At 36.1% G+C, this 26,827-nt stretch overlaps 1 protein-coding gene across 5 annotated transcripts in view; it reads left to right on the forward strand.

Moving 5' to 3' along the window:
- RBMS3 (RNA binding motif single stranded interacting protein 3) overlaps nt 1–26,827 on the forward strand; it is a 760,896-nt gene that overhangs the window by 599,421 nt on the left and 134,648 nt on the right. For 4 of the 5 annotated variants that reach the window (XM_025375203.1, XM_025375206.1, XM_025375204.1 and 1 more), the window contains exon 7: nt 5,634–5,740. In XM_025375203.1, coding sequence (XP_025230988.1) covers nt 5,634–5,740 — 107 coding nt within the window. Of the gene's footprint in view, nt 1–5,633; nt 5,741–23,665; nt 23,705–26,827 lie in introns of all 5 variants that reach the window. The other variant, XM_025375205.1, reaches the window with a different exon arrangement.

Here is a 26,827-nt window from a genome sequence, read left to right on the forward strand (position 1 = left end):
CTGCTTCAGCTCTCGCTGGTCGGGCTGCAGCAGCTGACCAGCACCGATCGTCCGGCACTCCCCAGTGAGATGAACCCAGTACCTCAGTTGAAAATGCAGAAATCACCGGTCTTCTGTGTTGCTCGCGCTGGGAGTTGGAGACTGGAGCTGTTCCTATTCGGCCATCTTGCTCCGCCCACCAATCAGATGTTTTAACTTAGCAATGTCAGTAAATATAAATAGGTCATTATCAATATTCATAGCCTAACGCTTATGCAGATCCCCAAGTATCAGAGTGGCTAACATTTGAGAACTTTAAAAAATTGTAAAATTTATGAAGACAGTTCACAAAGAGATCTTAGTTGAAAGCTAAGAAAATCTCACCGTATGACTTTTAAATTTTTTCTTAGTGTCAAAAATAATTATTTGAAAGGTCTCTTTACAATAAGGGAAAATTATAAGGTAGGCTTAAAATCCAGAATCTCATACTCTTTATATATTTGATCCTTGGCAATCTAGAGCATTGTTATTTGGTAATATTTGTTTAAGTGAGGCCTCTGCTAAATTTTTTTATGCCAGTCGGTAGAAGAAATATTGGTGTAAATAACTCATTTAGAGCATTTTGTTTTATTTATTTAATACAAGTGTTTAAGGGAATTGGGAAAGACCTGCCTTTTTGGATATGTAATTATAGGTACGTAATTATATGTATGTAATTGTTTTAGGGAGAACCAATGAAAGGTAAAGATGGTCTCTTTTAATGAGGAAAGATTTTCTGGAACTTAGCTTTAGCAACAGTAATTATTTAACATTTTAACATGAGACCTGATAAAGGGAAACCCCAGTGAAATCTATTACTATGTAGATGGCTCAATAGTTTTTCTGGTAGTAAAATACAACCCTGGTGGATTTAAACTGCCAATAGAGCTTTTGCAATTGAGTGGCGAAATAATAGTAATAGTACTAATGATCAGAAACAACAGCAAAGGAACAGGGATCATTCATCACAGGCAAATGGAGGTTAACGCAGATAATAATAACATAACATGCATCATACCCAGGAGATAGTGAAAGCCAACTCCTGGCAATGACTCAGGAAAGGGTCCTAGTGCTGTAGTGACCAGATGACCCAATGACAAGCTATCCAAACAGGAACCATTTTAGAAACACAGATCTTTTCCATGAACACATCTTTTAGTTGTTGTTGAAGATAGTTGCAAGTTCTGTATGTTGACGAAGCCTCTGTGGAGTTAAAATGGAACAGAGCTGATGAAAATAAAGCTTAAACGTTCCAAACTCTCTGACACTGACACATGACCAGGTTTCACAGTTGATAACTGGGAAGTGGCTGACAGAGATTCCAATCGATCATAATCTTTGCAGCAAATGGATTCAGTATTTATTTAGATACAATAGTCTTTAAAAAAAAAACTTTCACATCAGTTCTATGAAGTATTTAACATTATTTTCCCCATTTTATACATAAGAAAAATGAGTTACAGAAATGTAAAAGGAAGGAAGGAAGGAAGGAAGGAAGGAGGGAAGGAAGGAAGGGAGGGAGGGAGGGAGGGAGGGAGGGAGGAAGGAAGAAAAGAAAAGAGAAAAGAAAAGAAGAGAGAGAGAAAGAGAAAGAGAGGAAGGAAAGAAGGAAGGAAGGAAGGAAGGAAGGAAGGAAGGAAGGAAGGAAGGAAGGAAGGAAGGAAGGAAGGAACGGAGGGAGGGAGGGAGGGAGGGAGGGAGGGAGGAAGAAAAGAAAAGAGAAAAGAAAAGAAGAGAGAGAGAAAGAGAAAGAGAGGAAGGAAGGAAGGGAGGGAGGGAGGGAGGGAGGAAGGAAGGAAGGAAGGAAGGAAGGAAGGAAGGAAGGAAGGAAGGAAGGAAGGAAGGAAGGAAATGTGCCTAGTATCTTGTAGCTAGTAAGTAAGGGAGCCAGACTTCAAACCCAGGAAGCTGGTACCCTTAACAATTAAGTGCCCCCAAAGTATGTGATAAAGCCTATGGAAATATGATCCTATAGAAACTACCTAAAGAGAAGTCATATTCTAGACTATTAGAACCAGGGACTATCCTATAAACCTTATAAGAACCATTATTAGGGGACAATAAACAACCCTGATTCAGAGAGTAGAAATATGTTTCATAAAAACCATTACCCAAAGATATAGAAAAGGTAAAACTTAAAAAAACTTGATTACCATTTACAACTTGGAAAAGAAACCCAGAATTTTCTGTAGCCACTGTTCAAAGTGTTCTTATAGTCTTAAGGCAGAATAAAAATCTGGAAATTATCAGGGAAGGTTTTAAGAACAAAATAAGCAAGTTGGTCTTTTTTTAAATAGAAATCTGATGTTAACAGAAGCATTATGATATTAAGGGAAAACTGGTAATGGGACTAAGGAAGGGAGTGAAAACGTGCTCCTCACCTATGAATTAGACATCCAAGAGGACAAATTCAATCTCATGCCATATTGGGTCACTGATGACCCATCATGCATGGACTGTAGGACTTAAAAATAAATCTGGACACAAAAGTTCTTATGTATGGGCCAATTCTGCTTATTTGGACACAGTGCAAATAGATATAACAAGATAGTTTTTTCCTCAAGGATGATACTTAGCAGATAAAGCCTGATTTCTAATTCAGTATTGGTACAACTGCACTTAGTGGTTTAGCTGCTACTTAGGTTTAAATCCCAGGTGTGTGACCTGCCACAAGCCACTAAACCATTCTGAATATCAGTTCCTTCACTGGTAAAATAGGGAAAAATATTAGTTGCCTCATAGAGTTGTAGTGAAGATTAAATGAATGATCTATATAAAATGGAAGTGCTTGATAAACTTTAGCCTATTATTAACACCAAATACTAAAAAAAAAAAAAAAAGTCCTCTGCTTGGATAACATTCCTTGGTTAAAACAAAAAGACTATATTTGAGTAGAAAGAAGCTGCTGACTGTTAAGGGTGATGTGTATGTACATTATCTTGACAATGGTGATGGTCACATAGGCATATGCGTATATCAGCATTGACAAATTGTATACTGGGAATATGTACAGTTTATTTTATGTCAGTTGACTCAATAAAGTTGTTTGTTATAAACAAACAAACAAAAAAACTTACCTGTGAGTGTTATGTGTGTGTCTGTGAATGTAGTTGCTAGGAAAATTTCTTACCTAACAGAGGCACACAAAGCTGCCATCCCTCCTCACAAGAAACTGGAACCACTTTCTTTACAGCAAGAAATGTAAAGTGCTTCTAGATTTACCTCTTGTGAGAAATTTGTACCACTGACAGTGATGAACTCATATGTTAGCATGACTATCCCATTTTAATAGCTATATGTACTTGAATCTTTAAAATGGCAAGAGAGAAAATACAGAGAAGGAGGATTTTACATGTGATATATAGTTTTGAAATCTCACAGGAAATTATGTTACTCAGATAATATTGGGATACAATGATTGCATTTAGCATTTAGGTTTTTCATCTGGACTCAGAATTTAAAGTGCTTCTAACATAAATAATCAGGAATCAGAATTTACAGTACTTCTAACATAAAGGCAGTGACTATCTACAGACATTCCATGATGCAGTTTTTCTGTCGTGTGATTTTCCTGGCTTCACCCAAGTCACTGAAGTCAGAGGCTCATCAGAGCAGTCAGTGTGAAAAACCACTTGTGTTCAGTGAGGCAATGATATTTATTGAGTGCTCTCTCTATACAGAACTGTGTGCTCTGTATACGGCAGGAATGACATTTTGTTTTTTATTTCTCTTGGGCAACGGTGACCCTTGTCTCTTTGAGCCGTTTCCTCCAGTACTGATAAACAGAGTTGCTGCTAATAAAGAGTGAGCTAAAAAGGATTTGACAAAATATGACTGCCCCTTAGAGCCAAATGATTTTAAATATTTATTTGTAGGTACCTGTTTGATTGTACTCTTTTTCCACTGTTGATTTTGGAAACAATTTTAGAATTCTCATTAATTCCTTAAAAATGTTTAACTTTACCAGGTAAGTTAAATGCAAGCAATCTAGCTGGGGTGGGAATGGGGAAAAAATGGATGTTGAGGAAGCTGTGACAGTTATCTAACAAGACAATAATGCAGCATATCAATTATAACATCTTAGTGGCATGAAACAATAAAGATTTCTTTAGCTTACATGTTTGTGTGGTGGGCTCAATTTATATCATCTGGGCTTATATATTTTTTTCTGTTGTTAACTGCAAGTTAACTCTGTACCACTACTAATCTTGGATGTACGGGTTCACGTGTCTGGGTGGTGGCTGGCATTGGATGATCTAGTACGGCTTTGGCTGGAATGTTAGGATGTTAAGGATGACACATCTTTATTCGCATCTCATCCTCCAGCAGGCTAACCTGGGCGTGTTCACATAGCCATGCAGAGGAGCAAAAGAAGCAACTCCCAAAACTTAAACCCATTTCAAGCTTCTGCTCATGTCTCATTTGCTAACATCCTACTGGCCAAAGCAATCACATGGGGTCAGATCTCGAGTCAGAGTGAGAGGGCTCCACGATATTATAGAGCAAAAGGCAAGGACACAGGGATTGGTCAAGAATTAGGGCCTTTAGTATAACTAATCTTTCGTAAAACACACTTTTCCTAACGAGTAACAGTTGTGCAGGGTGGTCATGTTGGTTTTCAGACTATAAACTGACAAATTAATATCTGGTTAATTCAAGCAGATAAACTAAGAAATTAACCTTCCCAGCCACATTGATGTATTAACCAAGTTTGTCAGACCACTTTGGCTTTCATTGTATTCATTCATTTAAAAATATATTTATTGTGATAACAAGCAGCAATTTTCCAGTCAAGCAGGGATGTGAAGGAGAACATCAGTTCTCAAAGGATAATTTTGCCCTGTTGGGTTTTAAAAGATTGTCATTTTCCAATGTAATTGTTGGAAGAGGAGTTCAGACATCAGTTTTGGTCACTTTCTCTTGGGAAATACGTTTACCTGAGTCATGTAGGACCACCTCTAGCAATCCGGGACTCACAAGTTACAGCCATATCCTTTGGCTATATTTTTTATCATGCGGGTTCACTTAACATTGTAATAATTGTTCTCTCCGGGATTCTGATTAGATTTTACTGGAAAATTGGAGTGAAGAGGGTTGGGTGGAGCATCAGCTCCTAGCCATTTAGAAATTACAGAGGACTAATTTTTAAAAAGCTAATTTGATTGCGGTTAGCAAAATGTCTCTCTTTTGAGAAAGAAGCTCCTAATCATCTCTTTCCAAAATTGAATGCTTCAGTTTCTACAGTGCAAACACGGTTGCTTTGAGGAAGAAATATTTATCCACATATAAATACCGATTATGAACATGTTTCTGACATTACTTGAAGGGTCGGTGCTTGCCTCTTTACTTCTAAAGCAAATTTCACATTCTGCTTCAACTGATTATTTTTTCAACAATATTTGTTCTATTCTTTTATGATCTGCCAGTACTTTTTTGAAGCCCAGTTAGTTAGAACAGCAGCCAAAAGAGCTGAGACTAAAAGGGGGCCAAATATCTCTTCAGAAGCAAGATGTTACTTCAAACGATATTCATTACAAAGCACTACTGTGACTCACATAATCACTTATTTTTGAAGGGAGACTTGTTAATGTAGAATTGGTTTCTTATCTTCCCAGCCCCCAGTGAGCCTTTGCTGTGCAAATTTGCTGATGGAGGACAAAAGAAGCGACAGAATCAAAGCAAATATACCCAGAATGGGAGGCCTTGGCCCAGGGAAGGAGAGGTGAGTCCTAACTGACAACATTTGTTCTGAAATTGGGCAGTAGATATCCCTCAGAAGGTGGCAAGGCAGACGTATGGTGCCGTGATGAAATTGAGTCCCATGGAATACCCAATGTCTTCAAAGGGGCAAATGAGCAGCCTCATGTTAATGTGTTCTAGATGAAATTATTGAGAAGGAGTAGAGGACTGCAAAATTAACCTCAGTTCTGCACAATAGCAAGTCTTCTGTCTTTAACCAAACTTGAACCTGAAAGGAACTCACTGAAATACTTATCTACAAAGAATTGATTTCTATCTGTATAATAGCTATAAAATGAGGGTATAATTACTTAACAAAATATTTTCAGTGAAATCAGTAGGGAGAGTTGGATGTTTGTGTTTTGAAACAGGCAGGTAAAATTTGGTTGTTTTTCATCCTGCTATTGAGATGATTTACTTGCACATGTATGTATATTTATGCATATTCCCATATGTTCATAAATGTTTTGATATCTGTTATACATATATATGTACATATGTGTGTGTGTGTGTATATATATATAAAATAAGATATTTTCTATTGGCCAAAAGGGAGGAAGAAAAGTTAATACATACAGCATTTTGCTTTTCACAACAAGAAGAAGGAAAAGTACTGAACAGCTCACTATCCATTTACCCTCAATACAAATTGGTAGATAAGCCAGCTTATAGATCCAATGCCACTTAGGAATGTGTTCTTTTTGTTACTTTTTTTTAAGAAGACAAGGAAAAGGCGCCTGAGCTTCCATGAGGTCTTTTCATTATTTGTGAAATGGAATAGGGTTGTTTGAATGACTTGAATAAATGCCATTTTGTATCAAGGCCATAATTTCAACAGAAGAGCTTTATTTAGTATTTCATTCAAAGCACCTACTTCATCCATTTGTCATTTAAGAAGCATTGTACTTGATGCAGCATTTTACACTTTGAATACTGACAGAATAGTTGTAAGAAAGAAAGGAGGGTGGAATTTTTCTCAGCAAATCCTTTAGCTTTTTTTCAGTTTCTGTTTCTAACACCATTTTTTGTTTTGAGTGTTTCCATGCAGGTGTCAAAACCCCTCTTAAAGGTTATAGTTGTGTTCAAGTACTATGTAAACTGTAACTCATTACATTAAGACATGAAAAACAGAATCATCATTGGGCCTCAAAAGTTAATTAAAAAAAGACAAGAGTTTTAATATTCTCAACCTGAGAAAGGCAGTGGATATTATGTTCTCAAAAGGAGGTGGAGGGAGTGATCCATGTGTTTTCAGCATGGAGTCCAGTGCATCAGCAGATAACCCTATTGGCCCCAGAAGACAACTGATGCCTGATAGTACTCATTATCACATGTCCCCTACCAAACAGCCATAATCTAGAAAGACTCATTTGACATTTTAAAATTTGGTTGGATGAAACGCCTGCTGATTAGAGATATCTTTGGGTCACAGATTATCATCATAAAGCCCCAAGACTCAATTAGCAACTTGGCATTTATGACAGAAGTTTCAGTTTCTGTCTCCTTAAGGAACTATAATATTACCTTCATACAATAGATGACAATTGCAGCAAGACATTTCACCTCAGTGTACATTTCTTGAAAATTGAATCAATAAAGACAAAATATAGAGAGTTACAGCTGCCACCTGGCTACTGTATATAGAATCTAAGACTTTGCTTCAAAGCATGATAAATGCAATATATACTATGGTGTGGAAGCATTGTGGAGTGAAGTTTAGGACCTAGAGCGCCTTATAATTTAAACATAGGTTTTAAAGGTATATTCCTAATCTTTATTTTCAAAAGTTTATTTTTAAGAGCTATAAATTTTCCTGTTGATCTATGAAAATCAAGGGACTGTAATATAATTTATCTGTGACCAATAAAATATATTTCAAATATATATACACATTAAGAGAAAATAGATTAGGCAGAGAAATAGCATGCCCTAGAAATATGCTTATCGAATTTCTTGGTTTGGGGATGCACATATTAATTTGTACACTTTGACTGTGGTCTTAGAAGTAGATACCCGAAGAGTGTTGGATAACTGTGTCCGTCATTTTATATATGTTTTGCTTCCATTTCCCTCTTGCATTTTACTTGCTAAAGTATAGTAGCATGTTGATAAAGTATGTCATGATACACATTAATCCTATATAAGCAATATTTAATTAATTTTATATGCCAGGCAATTCTGGTTACTGTATTTGATCCTAAGACACATGCCTTTGTTGTTGTTTGCCACACTTTAAAGCTTCTGAAATTGGTTCTCTTATACTAAGTGGCATTTTACAAGATAATATGCATTTGCTCCTGTTAGTCACTTGGGGGCACTACCTACATTCTCTGGTTAAGGTCTTTGACCACACTGGTTTCATAAATAAAAACATTAACGAAAGCCAGGATCTGGGTCAGATTCTTAAAGGAGGATTTTTTTTAACCCCTTCCTTCATTCAGTGTCATGACTGAGACAAGTAACTTTCTTTGGTGTCTGTTTTTAATGGGTACTTTTGTTTTTCATTTACCATTATACTAAGGTTGGCATACCAACTTTATAAAGAGATCATTTGGGGTGTTTGTTTTTGCTTGTTTGTTTTGATATATGAAACAATGGTACACCTTTCAATCCTTGTCTTAGATAAAATGAAAGATGGTAGTTTAGATGATGCTGCTGTGGAATTGAAGATAATAGCACAGACTGAGGTTAATGTTTACCTTTCCTCTCTCCTAAAAGACAAGTAAAAATGGTCATGTGAAAGGGATTTCTGATGAAATTCTTAGGATACAAAACCAATAGATTACAAGCATTTTAGACATACCATAAGCATGCCAATTAATAGACTAATTAAAATTTTAATTTATTGTTTAAAGCTGTTTTTTCCTCATGGCATTTTGATAAAAAATTTATTAGCAATGTTTGGCTAAATGCATTTCTTTATGAAAAAAATCTAATACAGAAAACTTTATACACAGAAATTAGTATAAATTAGCAAGATTTTGAAATATAAATATATGCTAGTGACCATGTTCTGCATAAGTGAAAAACACAAGGATATTTTTAAATTATTAACGAATCTTTCAAGCAACAATTGGAACTCTGAGTAAAATGATCGAGGGATTGGGGCTATTAGGCTCTTCCTCCTTGGTGTTCTACAGTTCTTATTGTTTTATTTCCTTAAGCAGCAGTTCTCAGACTCTTGGTCTCTGGATCCCTTTACACTCTTAAAAAATTTATTACTCACAACAAAATAAATAATAACAAATTAACTCATCTTGTGCTGATAAAAATAGTATACTTTATTAAAATATACTTTTTTAAAACAGAGGCAATTTTTTGGGAAAAATGGTGCACTTTTATATTTTTACAAGTCACTTAATGTCTGACTCAGTAAAAAATGGCCAGATTTGTGCATGTACTTCAGCATTTTCTCTTTTGCTATACACTGTCTTGCTTTAAACATATAGAGAAAAATCTACCTTCATCTAGATAAGTCATTTAAAAAGGGAGAACCCTATAGATCTCCTAAGATGATCTTAGGAATTCTTGGTGTCTTTAGGCCACCCTTTGAGAACCACCGTCCTAAAGAAGCTGAAGCCAAGGGCAGGGCTGATTTTCAACTTCCATATACTAGCAGGGCCATGCAACTTGTTGGCATATTAAAATATATCTTATCATTTGGTAAGTAGACACTGCCCCTAGGCCATCAGTGCAACTCCACTTCCCCTTCCTCCCCAGTGGCTCCTCCAGGAGCATCATGATCCAGCAAGAATGGGGTGCTGGCTGGCGCAGCAGGAGTTCTCCCAAATCCTACTCGTGCATTTAAATTCTGATTGGCCAGTGTTTATGACCTATTGGTGGTAAAATATGTTTAATGTCATCTCTATCTCAGAATTAATCTAACTTAATCATCACAGTGTCCCTGATGGCCCCTGGTAACATTGTGTTGGCCAGATATTCTATACATCTGAGGCTCTTTCTTACTTTAGGCAAAATACTGTCTGCATTGACCATGTTTGTGCTCTCCCAAATGATTGGTGGAGTGGTGTGGAATCAGAAATGTTTCAATTCAGTTCAAAAATATATCAGGAACTCCCGTTGCTTTTTTCTGTGTTCCCAAAGAAGACTTTTCCAATGACTACCAAAAAGTCACCAAATTGTACTTGATACCACAAATAATAACAGCTGATCCAAAAGCAAATAACTGCAGAATTTTCTAGATGGTCAGATCAAAATTTGATTGATGGTAACTTAGTGCCCCAGTAAAGATAGTTGTAAACTAAAATAGACATTTACTCATGCATTCATTGATTCATTCACTTCTTCAACCACTACCAATATACCGTCACAACACATAAACAGACACACATGTGAACTTGTGATATGCCTGTTTTTGCAACCTTTATTGAACTATGTTGTAAAGATGATTGGATTAAATCAAAGAATGAATATGTTTACAGTATGATGAGAGACACTTAAATTTTAAAAAATGCTTTATGTTAACTTTGGTTGTGGGTAGTCTTTGGGTTTCCTTAAGAATTTTCAAATGTAGATAAATGCTAAGTTTCAAATTCCAGAATATGGTGCTGTTTCACCAAATTTTTATGCTGGTGTTTTATCCTTAAGTAGGGCAAATATCAACCAACCACTTCACACTGGCTCGAAAACTCTAATCTAGCTTTCACAAAATCTTCCCAAGCTCTATTAATTGAGTTAGTAAATGCCATTGACAGCAATTGCTTTGGGAATTGTACTTCCCAGAAATGATGTTTTGGCTATGGACACAAACAAGAGACATGGAAATTGAACAAGAAGTAACCCAGTAAAGTACTCAGATGTCTAGTGAAAAAATGCCAATGTGTTATGATAAAAACAAAAATCAATAAAGTGACATTTCTTTCCTTTATCTTGTTTACAGTTCTCTGCTGGAGTCAGTTTAAAAGTAATGACTAATACTAAACATTTTCTCTCCATCTGATGCTCTGAAGAGATTTTTTCCCTACTATAGAAAGATTTAACAAGATTATTTTCATAGCCTCAACATGAAAATGAACTAGTGGAACTAATGTGATATCGTTAACAATCAACACTCAGGTTGCCAGAAATAGTTTACAGGTTATGTTGAAGAGAAAATCACATAAGATTTCTGGAGATGCATTCTACGAATATTAAGATTTGGAATTCTTGGCTGGGCATGGTGGCTCACGCCTGTAATCCCAGCACTTTGGGAGGCCGAGGCAGGCGGATCACCTGGTCAGGAGATTGAGACCATTCTGGCTAACACGGTGAAACCCCGACTCTACGAAAAATACAAAAAATTAGCCAGGCATGGTGGTGGGCGCCTGTAGTCCCATCTACTCAGAAGGCTGAGGCAGGAGAATGGCGTGAACCCGGGAGAAGCTTGCAGTGAGCTGAGATAGCGCCACTGCACTCCAGCCTGGGTGACAGAGCGAGACTGCATCTCAAAAAAAAAAAAAAAATTGGAATTCTTTACCTATTTCTAATTAAAGAGTAAGTTTTAGGTTAGGTATGATGATATAGTAATTCTTAAACATATTTTATTTAAATGCATTTTTATTTCCCCAAATCACAGTCTTCTGGGTACAGGAGTACAGTATGTGCATTGCACAATATTAAGGGCACCATTCACTCAAACTAGATGTGAATGTCACCGCATGGGATAGTTCAGTGCTTGTGATCCTGCCTGGAAATGTTAGTTTGAAAACTTTTAAGGGATATGATATTCTGACATAGAGTAGTTTAAGTTCCTTAAATTAGTAGGTCCCGTTAATGCACTCACAAAATCTGCTACTAGTGAGCTGAAAGCTGTTATCAGTTTCATCGCAGCCAGCTTACACTAAGTGATTTGTCATGATCTATAACCCAGATAATATGTTGTCTATTTTCAGACTTGATATCAACTTCTTTACAGTGATGAATGAAAACTTCCCCTGTGCTGTGAAGTTTTATAACTCTTACCCATTCAGACCTACTATTAATAAAAATTCTCTTCAGTGCCAGTAAGTGAATGAAGGCCTGCAAAGGTCATGTGGGAGAATGGGATTGTCAGGCTGTTTGGAGTCCATAGCCAAATGCAGGCGAAGTTGAGAAAACCTGATTCCAAACACCGAGTTTCCTCCCCATTGTGCCTCAATGCTTTGGGTGTAATTATTTATTCTGATTAAATTCATTTATGATTAAAACAAAGATGTCTTTTTAGATTCCTAAGTAGGCAGATAGCCATATAAACGATACAACAGTTAGATCCCATATTTAAATTCTAGATGAGTAAACATTCCTTGAGGGATACATTCTAGTTCTGTTTGTTTTTTGAAGGATAGTGAATACTTACAGATTTGGCATCACAATTGTGAATTACAACCATGTCTTTATCACCATCATTGTCATCAGTATCATTGTTATCACAGGCATTTGTTCCCTTATTGAGTAATAATTTGCGTTATGCACTGACAATGTGTGAGGATGTGCACCTCAATAGGCATGAGGAAACCCCCACCCTGAATGTACATTGGAAATGCACATTCTTAGTGAGAGCCCTTTTAATACCCCTGGGTTCCCTATTTGCTTTCTTACCTTCTTAGTGTATGACTACTTTTTTTTTTTTTTTTTTTTTTTTTTGAGATGGAGTCTCACTCTGGTCGCCGAGGCTGGGGTACCGTGGCACAATCTCAGCTTACTACAACCTCTGCCTCCTGGGTTCAAGCAATTCCCCAGCCTCAGCCTCCTGAGTAGCTGGGATTACAGGTGCCCGCCACCATGCCTGGCTAATCTTTGTACTTTTAGTAGAGACAGGGTTTTGCCATGTTGGCCAGGCTGGTCTCGAACTCCTGACCTCAGGTGATCTAGTTGCCTCGGCATCCCAAAGTGCTGGTATTACAGGCATGAGCCACCATGCCCGGCCATGTATGACTACTTTTTACAGAAATATTCTTTTTAAGAGAAGAATTATATTTGAATGAGTTTGTTTTAAAGACAATATTAAAGAAGAAGCAACTTAAGCAAAAAGTATTCAGTCATCAATAAGGACTTATTGAGTGTCCATTGTGTGGGAGGCATAGGTCTGGTAGTATGGACGTGGTGTAAGACAGACAGATTCCCTTCTCCCTTGGAGCTTAAAATGGCAAAGATCTTCTCTGTCTGCAGAATAGGAGATCAAAAGTGGAGTACAATATAATTTAGTGTTGTAGGAATGAAATCATTAGCAGTAAATGGCTTCGTATCTATGCAACAGTAAAAGAAAACGAAAGTCAAAGTAATAATAAAAATAACAAGAACTATAGTAGCAGACACAAGATCATCAGTGTATATTCCTCTTGTTACTAAATATGAACTGATTCTTTGTCTGATTTTCAGGGTGGGTAACTAAGAAATTGCTGTATGTGCATTTACAAACAGGAAATGTTTCCTAATGTTGAAAAGCTTCACCTTGTCACTGGGCCAGTAGATGCCTCTATGTCCCAGGGTGCTGAGTGGCACAGAGAGAATGATAGTTAGAGAAGAAACTGGAGCTTTGGGGTGTGAATGGTTCACGAATGCTGAGTAGTCTGATACACTCATTGAGAAAAGTTATTCTTTATGAATTTTAAGGAACTGAGCGTGTCAGCATCTGTGGTGTGCTCAGTATTGTGTGCTTATCTTCACAATTATCTAGGCACTATAGTGATTAAGAGAGCACACTCTCCATTCCAGTCACAAATCCACAACCTCTGAGCTGAGTAACAATACTATGACAATGCTGGGCAGGTTTTTCAAAGTCCTTAAGTTTCTGATTCCTCGCCAGCAGACTGATAATGGTTCAAAATGCATATTTAGTGACCAGAAGGATTCATAGAGGTAACAAAAGTAAAACACAGTGCCTGGCAAATGATAAGTGCTTATATAGTAACTTATTTTAACTATTACAATATCATCACAACTCAAAGTTTTTAAATCTCAAAACCAGCTTTGCTAGGAGTTTCTATGACTAATATGCTTTAATTCCTTGATTTTCAGTTAAATGACATGTCAGTTTATTTTCTGAATAGGAATTTTTTTAATGATACATTTATTTGAAAAAAAAATGTGCTACCAATATATTCTGTCCACTATATTTTTACTTAGATTATAAAACACATTTTAAAAAACAAGTAGAAAGTAATATATTTTAACTTTGACCCACATTATATTAATATTTTTGTAAGATCACATTCCAAATCATAAAACATTATTTAGTACTGGAATGTTATGTGGTTTTCAAGTTTCTAGCCAATTTTCCCTTGAAGGTCATGTAATCATAAAAACCAAAAGAGCTAGCAGGAAGAGAATGGCTTGGATAAAAGGATAAAAGAAGAAGAAAAAAGAAAAGTAAAACAAAAACATGAATTATTGCTAGAAATCAACAAAGATTGAGCTACAAATGAGAACTGTTAAATGGTCAATATTTTCGAAGAGAAAGAAATGAATTATTAACTTACTTATTCTGGCAAATAATGACAATAAATTTTGGATACCAGAGGTGCTTATGCAACCTTGGTGGCTATGAGAAGGATTCCTTATGTTCAAGTACTTTCCACTGTGGTTCATAGCACTTACCTTTGACAGAAGAGGCATTCTAATGCACAGCTAGTGGCTTATCGAATTTACTATCTCCATAGTGCTGAATATACATGACCTTTCAGCTTCCACATCCTAATTGAGACATGAAGGATGATATTACTAAATTCTTCTGTGTAATTTTTAGAGTTTTGAATTTTTAGTGTCCTTACAAATAATGTTATTGATGCAATTTATAAAATGTTATTTTGTTTGCTCCTGTCACACGGGTTTGTTGTACAGACCATTTCACTACCCAGGTATTAAGCCTAGTACCCAATAGTAACTCTTTCTGCTCCTCTCTCTCATCCCAGCCTCCACCCTCAAGTAGAACCCAGTGTCTGTTGTTCTTTTTTGTGTGTTCATGAATTCTGATCATTTAGCTTCCACTTGTAAGTAAGACCATCTGGTATCAGGTTTTCTGTTCCAGCATAAGTTTGCAAAGGACAATGGTCTCCAGCTCTATCCGTGTTCCCGCAAAAGACAAAATCTCATTCTCCTTTTGAACTACATGGTATTCCATAGTGTATATGTATCACATTTTCTTTATCCAATTTGTTATTGATGGGCATTTAGGTAAATTCCATGTCTTTGCTATTGTGAATAGTGCAAAAATGAACATTTGCATACATGTGTCTTCGTGGTAGAATGATTTATATTCCTCTGGATATATACCCAGCAATGGGATTGCTGGGTCAAATGGTAGTTCTACTTTTAGCTCTTTGAGGAATACTACTTCTCACAATGGTTGAACCAACTTAAACTCCCACCAACAGTTTATAAGTGTTCCCTTTTCTCTGAAACCTCACCAGCATCTGCTATATTTTGACTTTTTAGTAATAGCCATTCTGACTGGTGTTAGATGATATCTCATTGTGGTTTTGATTTGCATTTCTTTAATGATCAGTGATGGTGAGCTTTTCTTCATATGCTTATTGGCCACATGTATGTCTTCTTTTGAAAATTGTCTGTTCATGTCTTTTGCTCACTTGTTAATGGGGTTGTTTGGTTTATTCTTGTAAATTTAAGTTCTTTATAGATGCTCAATATTAGACCATTGTCAGATGCATAGTTTGCAAATAGTTTCTCCCATTCTGTAGGTTGTCTGTTTGCTCTGTTGATCTTTTTTTCTTCTGTGCAGAAGCTCTTAAGTTTAGTTGGCTCCCATTTGTCAATTTTTGCTTTTGTTGTGATTGCTTTTGATATCTTTGTCATGACATTTTTGCCCATTCCTATGTACATGATGGTATTGCCTGGGTTATCTTTCAGGGTTTTTTATATTTTTTGGTTTTACATTCAAGTCTTTAATTCGTCTTGAGTTTATTTTTATACATGATGTAAGGGAGGGGGTCCAGCTTCAATTTTCTGCATATGGTGAGCCAGTTATCCAAACACCATTTATTGAATAGGGGGTCTTTTCCACATTGCTTTTGTCAGCTTTGTTGAAGATCAAATGGTCATAGGTATGCGACCTTGTTTCTGGGCTTGTTTCTGGGCTCTCTATTCTGTTCCATTGGTCTATGTGCGTGTTTTTCTAGCAGCATCATGCTGTTTTGGTTACTATAGCCCTGTAGTGTAGTTTGAAGTCAGGTAACGTGATGCTTCTAACTTTGTTCTTCTTGCTTACGATTTCCTTGGCTATTCAGGCTCTTTTTTTGTTTCATACGAATTTTAAAATAGTTTTTCTTTTTCTAGTTCTGTGAATAATGTCATTAGTAGCTTGATAGGAATAGCATTGAAATTGCTTTTAATGATATTGAGTCTTCCTATCCATGAACATGGGATATTTTTCTATCTGTTTGTGTCTTCTGTGATTTATTTGCACAGTGTTTTGTAATTTCCATCGTAAAGATCCTTCACCTCCCTAGTTAGCTGTATTTCTAGGTATTTTATTCTTTTTGTGGCAATAGTGAATGGGATTGCCTTCCTGATTTGGCTCTCGACTTGGCTGCAATTGCTGTATAGGAATGCTAGTAATTTTTGTACATTGATTTTGTATCCTGAAACTCTGCTGAAGTTGTTTATCAGCTGAAGGAGCTTTTGGGCTGAGACTATGGAATATTTTAGATGTAGAATCATGTTGTCTGCAAACAGGGATAGTTTGACTTCTCTTCCTATTTGGATGCCCTTTATTTATTTCTGTTGCCTGATTGATCTGACTAGGACTTCCAATACTGTGTTGAATAGAAGTGCTGAGAGAGGGCATCCTTGTCTGGTACTGGTTTTTAAGAAGAATGCCTCCAGCTTTTGCCCATTCAGTATGATGTTGACTATGGGTTTTTCATAGATGACTCTTATTATTTTGGGCTATGTTCCTTCAAAACCTTGTTTAATGAGAGTTTTTAAGATGAAAGGATGTTGAAATTTATTGAAATTCTTTTCTGCATCATTTGAGATAATCAAGTGTTTTTTGTCTTTAGTTCTGTTTATGTGATTAATTGCATTTGTTAGTTTTCATATGTTGAACCAACCCTGCATGCCAGCAATGAAGCCTACTTGATCATGGCTTTCTTTTTTTTTTTTTTTTTGGCTGTCACTAGCTGTTACTAATGCTAATGTAAAGTATGTGATTTGGGACATTCTTAGAAGTGAGGGACAGAAGACACATTCAGTAAAATAGCCCCTTTGTCTTTAGTTGAATCTGCTCTTAATGGTGCATCCAGCTCCTTAAATACTTGACCAGTCACCAGTCAGCATTCTTCTTATAAATATGAAAACTTGACAATGCAGTCTGGGAACACAACATTTCTATTAGCTTTGAAGGCATATGGGGTGCAATTGAATTTTACAATGCTGAACAGTGGAATCTTGATATTTCGGAGACATAGAATTAAACCACTAGAGATAAAAATAAGGAGAAACTGAAGCACAATTCCTAGAAAATGGTATATCTAAAGAATTATGTGGAAAATGTGGTAATACTATCTAGGCTCAGAACATTTTAGACCATTTTCCAAGGTAAGGGCATTATCTACATAGTTTATCACTATTTTATTTGTTTATATCACAGTGCTTGGTAATTAGTTGTCCCAATTTTTGTTTAAGATGACGTTGAAAAAAATTAAGATATATCTACCAACATTGCCAGGTTCTGCAAATGGTCTTTTTAACCTTAAACTGAAGGAGATTTTTTACATATGTGATCTTGAAAAGAGTTTTTGGCCATTATGATGCATGTTAGCACTTGCAAGTTGGTTTTCGTACTTAGCACACCAGATATGGTTGTATTTATTTTATATGCCTTATCTGCAATTTAGTGAGCAAGCTCAAGGTTAATGGACCTTCTAATCTTAAAATAATTCTTTCTTTTGGCACTAGAACTTGAATTCTCAGTAACTCAGCATGAAAACTTTCTTATTTAGTTAAGTGTTTTATTTTAAAGGTACTAGGCCCAATATTTACTAACCTATGATCACTAAGGATAAAAAGTAAGTCATGTAAATCCCTGTAATAGTTTAAGTTTGGATTAATGTAATTGGTGATGAGCTTCAGTCCTCTGCCTAGCCTATGTTCTCAAGGAATAGAGTAGTATAACATACTTATGTTCTTGGGCAGGGTTAGCAGTGGGAAATTTAGGAAGGGCTTAAGGCTGGGAAGATTACAGCAAGCAATTACAAGTGGAAAAGTTGACGATAAATATCTTTGTACCCTGATTGGGCCTCCTGACCCATTCTCCACGGATCAAGACAACTATATGTGGCACCTACCAACTGGGAGATTTCTGGAGTTGTTGGTAGTGTCCTGGCCATCTCATCCTGCCACAAGATTCAGAATTATCCTCATCAATGTTTAAGCAACAGTTTACAACCTCCAGGTAACATCAAACTATAACTGGAACCTGGAAGAATATGGGTCAATTAGCCAAATTCCTGGAACTTTCCTCTGTCTAGCCACACAGACTCATCTTAGTAGCAATCTCAACATTGTATATTTTTCATCCTACTTAACCATATTATGGTGGGATTTCACAGTATAGGTACTACATCATTGACTATAAGACACCATTGATTAAAGATGAAATATTACTTTAAATACCACTAATAAAAGAAAAGGAACTTGACATACTATGAAATGCTATCAATTATCATGTAAATCCCAACTTCACAGATATTAAAATGTGAAAAAAAATAAAACCTGTGTCTTGGAATCTATGAAATTCAGCCATTTAAATTGAGATAAAAACAGGTGAACCTACATAAAATATGATAACACTGTCTTGTCTTTTTATGGTATCAATTAATTAATTTAACTTTGGTTTTAATGACAAACTCAGATTAAAACATTTTTTTCCAAGATTCTGAGACCTTTAGCTGACTATATCATATTACACTTTTCTTCTGCTTCTCCTTTAGCCTAGCATTTTCTGTGCCATAGGCTTTCTCAGGCTTCCAGTATTAGTTCTGATGGCATCTTTCTATCTTGTCCTTCTTGATTGCTATATAGGGAAAAATTCTGCCTGATAGTACTATGTTAGCAAAAGCCAAAAAGAAGAAAGATTGTGATGACATAGTGCATGTAAATAACAATATTAAGACTCCTTTGATGTTCTTTTCTCAAATATAAAGAAGTTAATTTTCTCTGTTCTCTGACCGTTTTGCTGAATTTAAAGTGATAAATCCCCTGCATGGTATTTGTTTGATTTTTGTAAAACGTATTGAAGCTGTCAAAATGACTTTTACTAGGTTTTCTCTTATCCTGATTCTAGGCCAGTAATTTCATGAAGAAGGGCCTCTAGGTTTTCAGCTTCTTCTAATTCCTCCTAGGTTCCTGCCTGTAATTTGGTTTGAGCCCACATCATCAGGAAGGTCTCTTAGCAATTTCTGTACTAAACTCGCTTCCTCCTATCTCTTTGACCAATCAAAGGCTGAAAAAATTATCTTTAAATGTTCAGCTGAGTCCAACTGAAGCTTTTCCAAAGTAAATTTTACTAACAAAATGGAAAAAAGTTTAAACTATTTTCAAATAAAAATGTAAAGTTCAAATGCAAACATTTCTTTAGGTGATTTATTCATGTATTAATTCATTTAACTAACATTTATTGAGCCTCTGCAATATCCCAAACACTGGGCTTGAAAGAGGAGATATCAAGATGAGCGTGACTAGTTGGGAGACACACATGGCAAAGCATGGTCTTATTAGCTTCCACACTGGGTCGTGGGAGCAGGACAAAGGCAATAGTTAATGCCTTTAATGCCACCTGGAGAAAGAGCTGGCTTTAAGAGCCCTATGATATCTTGTCTGAAGCTGAAAGAATAGAATAGAAATATTCCCACAGACAGTGATGGAAAGTTTGCAGCCAAAAACCACCCTTGCAAAGGTCCAAGGGTAATGCTCCAGGGCAAGGTGAATGTATGTCTAAGTTTGGTAAAGGGTGAAGTCTAGAGGTGAAAAAATAAAAGATGTGGAGACCAATAGGTACAAAGGCATTTGATCATGAGATTTCTGTGGGCCAGATTTTATCTCAAAGTAATAGGATGCTGCTGAAAGGAGGACCATAATGTGGTCAGATTTGCCTCTCTCAGGAGCAATTCTTGTAACACAGTGGTGTGACTGATGGATTGGAAAGAGGTTTTAAGCGAATATAGGATAAGATGTTATACCAAAATATATTCATAAACACCCAAACAAGAAATCATAACTTGTAAGAAGACAGTAATCATGCATTGAACTTACTAGTTAAACTTGATGATATGCTTCTGGAATTCAGGATAGAAACTTGAGTTTGAGACAAACATTTGGGAATCACCAGGAAATAAATAATAGTTGGGATAAGAAAGTGAATGTCACCACTGTATTGCAGTAAAGGAGAGAGATAAAACCCTGGCCCTGAGCACTCTGGCATCTCATAAGCAGTTGGGTCAAGTAACAGTAAAGAAGAAATTGCTATCTGAGAGGTCAGAACAAAATAAGGGGAGAGGATCACAGAAACCAAAGAAGAAATATACACTCATCAGATGATGCAAATGAATGTAATTCTTATTTGGAATCAAAGTATTCCTTGGATTCAGAAATTATGAAAATTAAAGAGTATAGTGTGGGCCATTTCACAGGTTGATTGGAACTTTTTATGGAACCATTAGCCCATATTTTACTTACCTCTTACCTCAGACTGCATAGACCTTGGGAATTGCTCTATTTATGATCTTATTTGTGGTTCATCTTCTCTTCAAGAGAGCAAATAACTGCACAGTAGCCTAAGGAGCATCGCTTTAGCAGGTGAGAGTAGATAACTACTGTACATGGTTGACTGCCTCTCCTGGTAGAAACAAACCATTCAGTAGTTCCCTGACTGTGCCAGAGTTGTTCCCCAGTAAAATTCTACCACTTGACTCTGATGAAGGTCAGAAGGTGATCTGCTCATATCCCCTTTCAGCAAATGAACTAATAAATTGCCCTCAGTTTTGCTCTGGGCATATTTTTTCCAAGATTAGTTTCTCCCTTAACAGGAAGAAAGTTAAAAACTCTTTCTCTGACCAATTAATGTTGGCCATCTAGTAAAGTGGTCCTCATCATTTTAGGCATTAGGGACTGGTTTTGTAGAAGACAATTTTTCCATTGACAGGGGTGTTGGGGAGGGGGATGGTTTCAGGATGAAACTCTTCCACCTCAGATCATCAGGCATTAGTTAGATTCTCAAAAGGAGTATGCAACCTATATCCCCATAATGTGCAGTTCACAATAGGGTTCCCAATCCAATGAGAATCGAATGCCCCTCTGAAATGACAGGAAGTGGATCTCAGGCGATAATGCTTGCTTGCCTGCTGCTCACTTCCTACTGTGCAGCCCGGTTCCTAACAGGCCACAGATGGCTACTGGTTTGCAGCTCCAGGGTTGGAGACCCCTGATCTAGTAGGTTTCTGATCACTGATGATTTTTATTGTTTTCTCTGAATATCTTAGACATATACACTTTTAGTATCACATATGAGACCCTCAATTTCTCAGCCAGTGTGTAGCCATTTGAATTTCTGAATTCTTACTGGTTTCTACTACTAGAAACACTGTATCATTTCCCCAGAATTTTCTTTCTTTATTACTGAACTCCTTCCCCTTCTCACCTTGACCCTTCTGGTTGTAGCAATCCCATTCCCTCCTACTTCTGTATTCTACTGACCCAGCAAAGCTAAATGCACCCTGACATTTTCAAGCTTACTTCTGAATCAGGTCTCTGACCTATATTACTTTCATAAATGATATGCCCTTTTTTCCTCTTAAAAATTTTAAGACAAGTCATAGAAGACATATTATAAATTAAAGGATTCCCTCACCCCACATTATGGAAATATTATTACATACAACTTTTAAAACTCAAAAGTCATGCCTGTAATTCCAGTGCTTTGGGAGGCAAAGACGGGAGGATCACTTGGGCCAGGAATTTGAAAACAACTTGAGTAACACGGTGATACCCCATATCTACAAAAAAAATTTTTTTGATAAAGTTAGCTGGGCTTAATGGTGCACACTTCTAGTCCCAGCTACTGAGGAGGCTGAGGCAGGAGGATTGCTAGAGCCCAGGAGTTCGAAGTTACAGTGAGCTGTATTGTACTCCAACCTGGGCAACAGAGTGAGACCCTGTCTCTAAAATATTTAAAGTAAAAATAAAAGTAAGTCAAAACAATGCATTAAAGTAAAAAAAAAAAAAAAAAATACATGTTATAGTTATATACCCCAGTATTTTAACATCTTGTTGAAATTCATTTTTAGTTTTATTTCTAGTCAGCGATCTTTAAAATATTTGCTTTCAATACATATTGTACACATAATTTTGTATCATGACTTGTTCACTAAAGGTTTCCAAATAGAAATACTATCAAATAAATATGAGCAAAGTTAAGTGAAATTTTACTTCAGCAGCAGTACCTAGATGTTTATAAGTCATAATGTTAAGCCCCTTTTTATACATAATTTTTAATCAACTTATTTTTATTGAATTTTAATCATAACCAGTGAACAGTTGTAAATATTGTTAAAGTTCACTGCAAGAAATAAACACTTTAAATATAACATCCAGAAAACAATATTATATTTGTTTTTATTAGCTTCTTGAACTCAACTTGTGCTAATTCAGTATACAATATTTAATAAAATATTCAACATTTTCTATACATTTATTAAAGTGTTTTAATTCTGATTGTAGAAGATGAGAAATCTTTATAATTATTTGTTTGTAATTTACCCGATTATGTATGAGGCCAGACCTTAAGAAAAGGAGAAATATTAGGCTAAAATGTCAATGTTTTATTTGTCCAGGAACTGCAGTCTGTATCGGTTTGTATAAATTTTGCTGCTCCCAATTTTTTGATCCCCATTTATTTTGCAGTCTAAAAATACTTTCAACAATGGTTAAAAAAAAAAAAAAAAAAAAGTCATTCAGGCCATCGTCATATTGGCTTTGTTATCGTCAATGATTCTCTGCTCCTCAAGTAAGACCAAGCATTGCAGTCTGGGGAATCTTTCTGAAGTAGCAATGCCTGTTCCCTAATGTGTACTCTTTAAGCAGTATTTCCATAATTATTACCTCCTGATATAACCTAATCATTTACAGTTATGAATATCAAATAGCTATCTCCTAAGTCAACTGATTTGTCTCAGTGAATTTATTAAAAATAAAGATGCATTTGTTAAAAATAAAAATCCCCTAATTATTCCAATATACTATTGAAAATATTTTCTTCCAAAATATTTAGCTCCCATAGTAAAAATCCTGTCTGGAAGACCTAGAAATGTCCTAATATGGCTGAAATACTAAATTAAAACTTACCTGTTGTTGAAAAATGACAAAAATGCCCCATTTTATTTTAAATAAACTATGAATATCTCTAATATACAAATAATGGACGTGAAACATGGAAAATATTTCTGAATCTAATAACTCCTTTTTGAAAGTAAGTGACATGATTAAGCATCACTTTTCTACATACGTGGTGTGACATTTTCATTTTGTTCCAAGGTATTTTACTTTTTGTGTGACTCTTGAGTTTGTAAACATGCCATAATATTTAGTGATTATATAATGATGATTTCATGGTTCTAGCTTAGTATAAAGGTAGCTCGACAGAGCAGCAAAATCGATTTCCTTTTTTCTTTTGTGGAAAGAGACAAAAGGAAATTGAATGCAAAATTTGCATTAAGACCAAATTAGAATTATGACTCAACAATCTGTTACACATGAAGTGGAAACCAGATGTATCCAAGTGTTAGTTATTGTGCTATTATATTCAGCCAATGGGTTAAGTTTCAAACAACCCTTTGTTTAACTCATGCCGTGCTGTTACCCACAATGTTCCAAATGCATATGACCTGACACTATCTCTTGTTGTCTCCTCTTGCCAAAGGTACTCAGAGACAGGACTGTCCCTAGGCAAAATCATGAAGTAGGTGAATCTTGTGTTCATTCCCTACCCTTTTGCAATGAAAATCTCACCTTAGATTCTTCCCACCTTTCTCTCCCAAGGTACCTACTCTAGTTGCTCATTCCTCTGGATTTACCCTGTGTTTTCCAGGGCGCTCATGCTAACTCCTGTTCCCCAATCACTCTTTGAGTATATAATATCCCTGCTCAAAAATACTCAGTTGCTCCGCAAGAGGAGCTGGGCAATCAAGATCCTCCGTCCTTACCTTTGGAGTCTTATTTCCCACTCTCCCCTCCACATGTTCTACTGAAAATAGCTCACTCACTTTTCCATTTTTATTTACATACTTTTTTTCATAGTATTTCTTTTGGCTGAGCTGGCCTTGACTTCTCTTCTCCATCTGTGGAAATCCTCCTCATCTTTTAGGTTCTGCTCACCTGTACTTCTCTACATGCCTTATCTGTTCACCCCCAGCCTCTCTCATCTGCACCCCATCCATACCACTCATAAAGCATATGGCACATATTGCTTTGTATTATAATATTTACATATGAGTCTTGTCTCCAGGCACTGTGCTGGGCGCTTTACAAACATAATCTCTTTTAAATTTCACAACAATCTGTTGAGGTAGGTATTATTAAACTGTTTAACAGTTGAGGAAACTGAGGCTCAAATAGGTTAAATAATTTGCCCAAAGTCACACTGTTACAAGGTAACAGAGCTAGAACTTGAACTCAGGTCTGTCTGATTTCAAAACATATGATTTCCACTGCACCCTACTGATGTCAATTCCTTTCCATCTTCTGAAAGATAGGATGGGGGTTTAAGATGAAGAAAGAGGTCAACGTAGGATTTTTTCCTTAACAAATGTGTGTTGAACAAAGAGATAATTACTGTATTCCTAGCTAGAATTGTTTGGTTAGCTAGAATCTATGAGGAATTCAAGTAAAATGCAAGAAAAAATTCTTAAGTGGCCAGAACAACTAAGCATGACATAAAAAGTGAATGTTCAAGACAGTTCATAATTCAGGAGGGGCTGGATAGCATTGGTCTCTCTGAGCACTGTAGGAAAATAAGTACAAGGAAAAAGAAGTAAATGTGCAGTTGACTAGGGAAGGCTTCCTATAAGTCCCCAGGACTTAAATGATTTGAGATAATTAGTAGAATGAAGATATGACTATCATCCTAAATCTCTCATTCACTAATAATATCTCTATTGAATATAAAGCCCACCTGTTTTATTCCACCTGCAGTGCCACATCTTGGATAAATTAGGGGAGAGAAACTTAGTGTTCCTAAGAGGGAAATCTAATTCCAAATGGAAAGCTTTTACAACTGCCCTTTCCAGTTCCTGAGACCAGAGAGTTTCAGCTAAGCCCTGGACAGCTCCATTCTGTGTTCAGCCTATGGCCAACCTCAAGCCGGTCATGTGGCAGAGGCTTCATCCCTGGGAAGAATTTAAATTTAGAATCTCTGTTCATCTTCACACCACTATCTTTTTGCCTCTTCCAAAAAACAAAATCCCTTTTTTCATTTCTGTTGTTGTATTCTCTTCTCATTTCTCAGTCCTCCAGCTTGTCATATTATCAGTTGCATATTTCTTTAACATGAATGAGATTCCTAAATTTAAAGAGGTCACACAGTTATCATTAAACATGTGTTCTCGGTGCACCTCTGTTAACTTCTGACAGTCATTTCAATTCTGTTTGTGAACTCCGTTTCAATTTATACCAATCCCTTTATACCAATTCCGTTCATATACTGCTCTACACTTTTGTTCCTCATACCAATCTTCATAATAATTTAAAATTTATTATTTATGGAAAGAATGCATGCAATCTAAGCTGAAAACAGCAGGCTATACTGTACATCAGGCCTTCTGTTAGAAGATTGAGAATTTTCATGTCATTTATAAGCTAAATTTGAAGAATTCAGTGAGCCCAACAAGAAAACCATCCTCAACCACAATGGAAAAATTAAAAAAAAAAACCTCAAACAGGAAAGGTATTTTGTTTTCTTTAAAATGTCTGTGATTTCTTATCCTTTACAAAAGTCTTCATAGCTCATCCACTTTTTTTCTAACTTTTTATTTTGGAGAATTTATAGACTCACCAGAAGTTACAAAATAAATGTACAGTGATATCCTGTTTACCTTTTGCTAAGTTTCTCCCAATTCTTATATTTTAAGTAATTATAGTACACTATCAAAGCCAGGACATTGATGTTGATCTAATTCAGTTTTAAATTTGAAAAAAGAAAAAAAAATCCACCCTAAAGGTAACCTGGACAGTTTTAAATTCCATTCAACATTGTAAGCTTTGTAAGTATTAACCATGTTGACAGTCCTGGTAAACAAAGGATAGCATGCCCATATGGCCACAGAGAAACTGTCCCCATATTGTTGGATATGATACTCAGGTCTAATTTAATTATTGGGCCAATGTCATAGCCAAGGAATGGAAAGGAGCCCATATCAGAAGACTTGGGTTGAAATCTGGTTCTGCCTCCAAATATGTGACCTTGAGCAAGTCACTTGACCTTTCCAAGCTTCAGTATCTTCATCTCTAAAATGGAGAAAATACTCCTCCTGCGTACTTCATAGGATTGTTGTGAGGATCAAATGTGATGATGTACATGGAGGAACAAGGTAGACTGTGAATCAGCACTCATGAAGATTATATTCTTTTCAGAAACTACGTCCAGTTATAGAGAAGTGTACTTTTTCTGAGGTGGTCTTATTCCTAAAAACAAAACAAAACTACCTCCTTATTAGCCATGTGTTCTAGAATTTTCATCGTATGTAAATGACCTCCCCTTTCTATCACTCTTGTTAAGATAAGAAATAGCAATATATCGAACAAGCACTCTGGACTCATTACCTACACACCCTTTAGGCATATGGTCTATTTTTAAATAAATACTTTTTTAAACATTTCCTTCTTTAAGATTGAATGCATTTTAAGTAGCTTTTATTTTTATCCTAACTGCAGGATTCGTTCTTACTTTTTTATCATGCCATGAGACGTACAATAGGTGTTCTTGACAATAGTGTGAAATTATAAGAAAGTGAGGTTAGACAGTGGATGTTTTAAGAAATAAAAATGGAAATCATCCAAGCTGCATTGTTTCTTGGTATGTCTGAAT

The sequence above is a fragment of the Theropithecus gelada genome, chromosome 2 (assembly GCF_003255815.1).
Source record: "Theropithecus gelada isolate Dixy chromosome 2, Tgel_1.0, whole genome shotgun sequence".
Classification (NCBI taxonomy): Eukaryota; Metazoa; Chordata; class Mammalia; order Primates; family Cercopithecidae; genus Theropithecus; species Theropithecus gelada.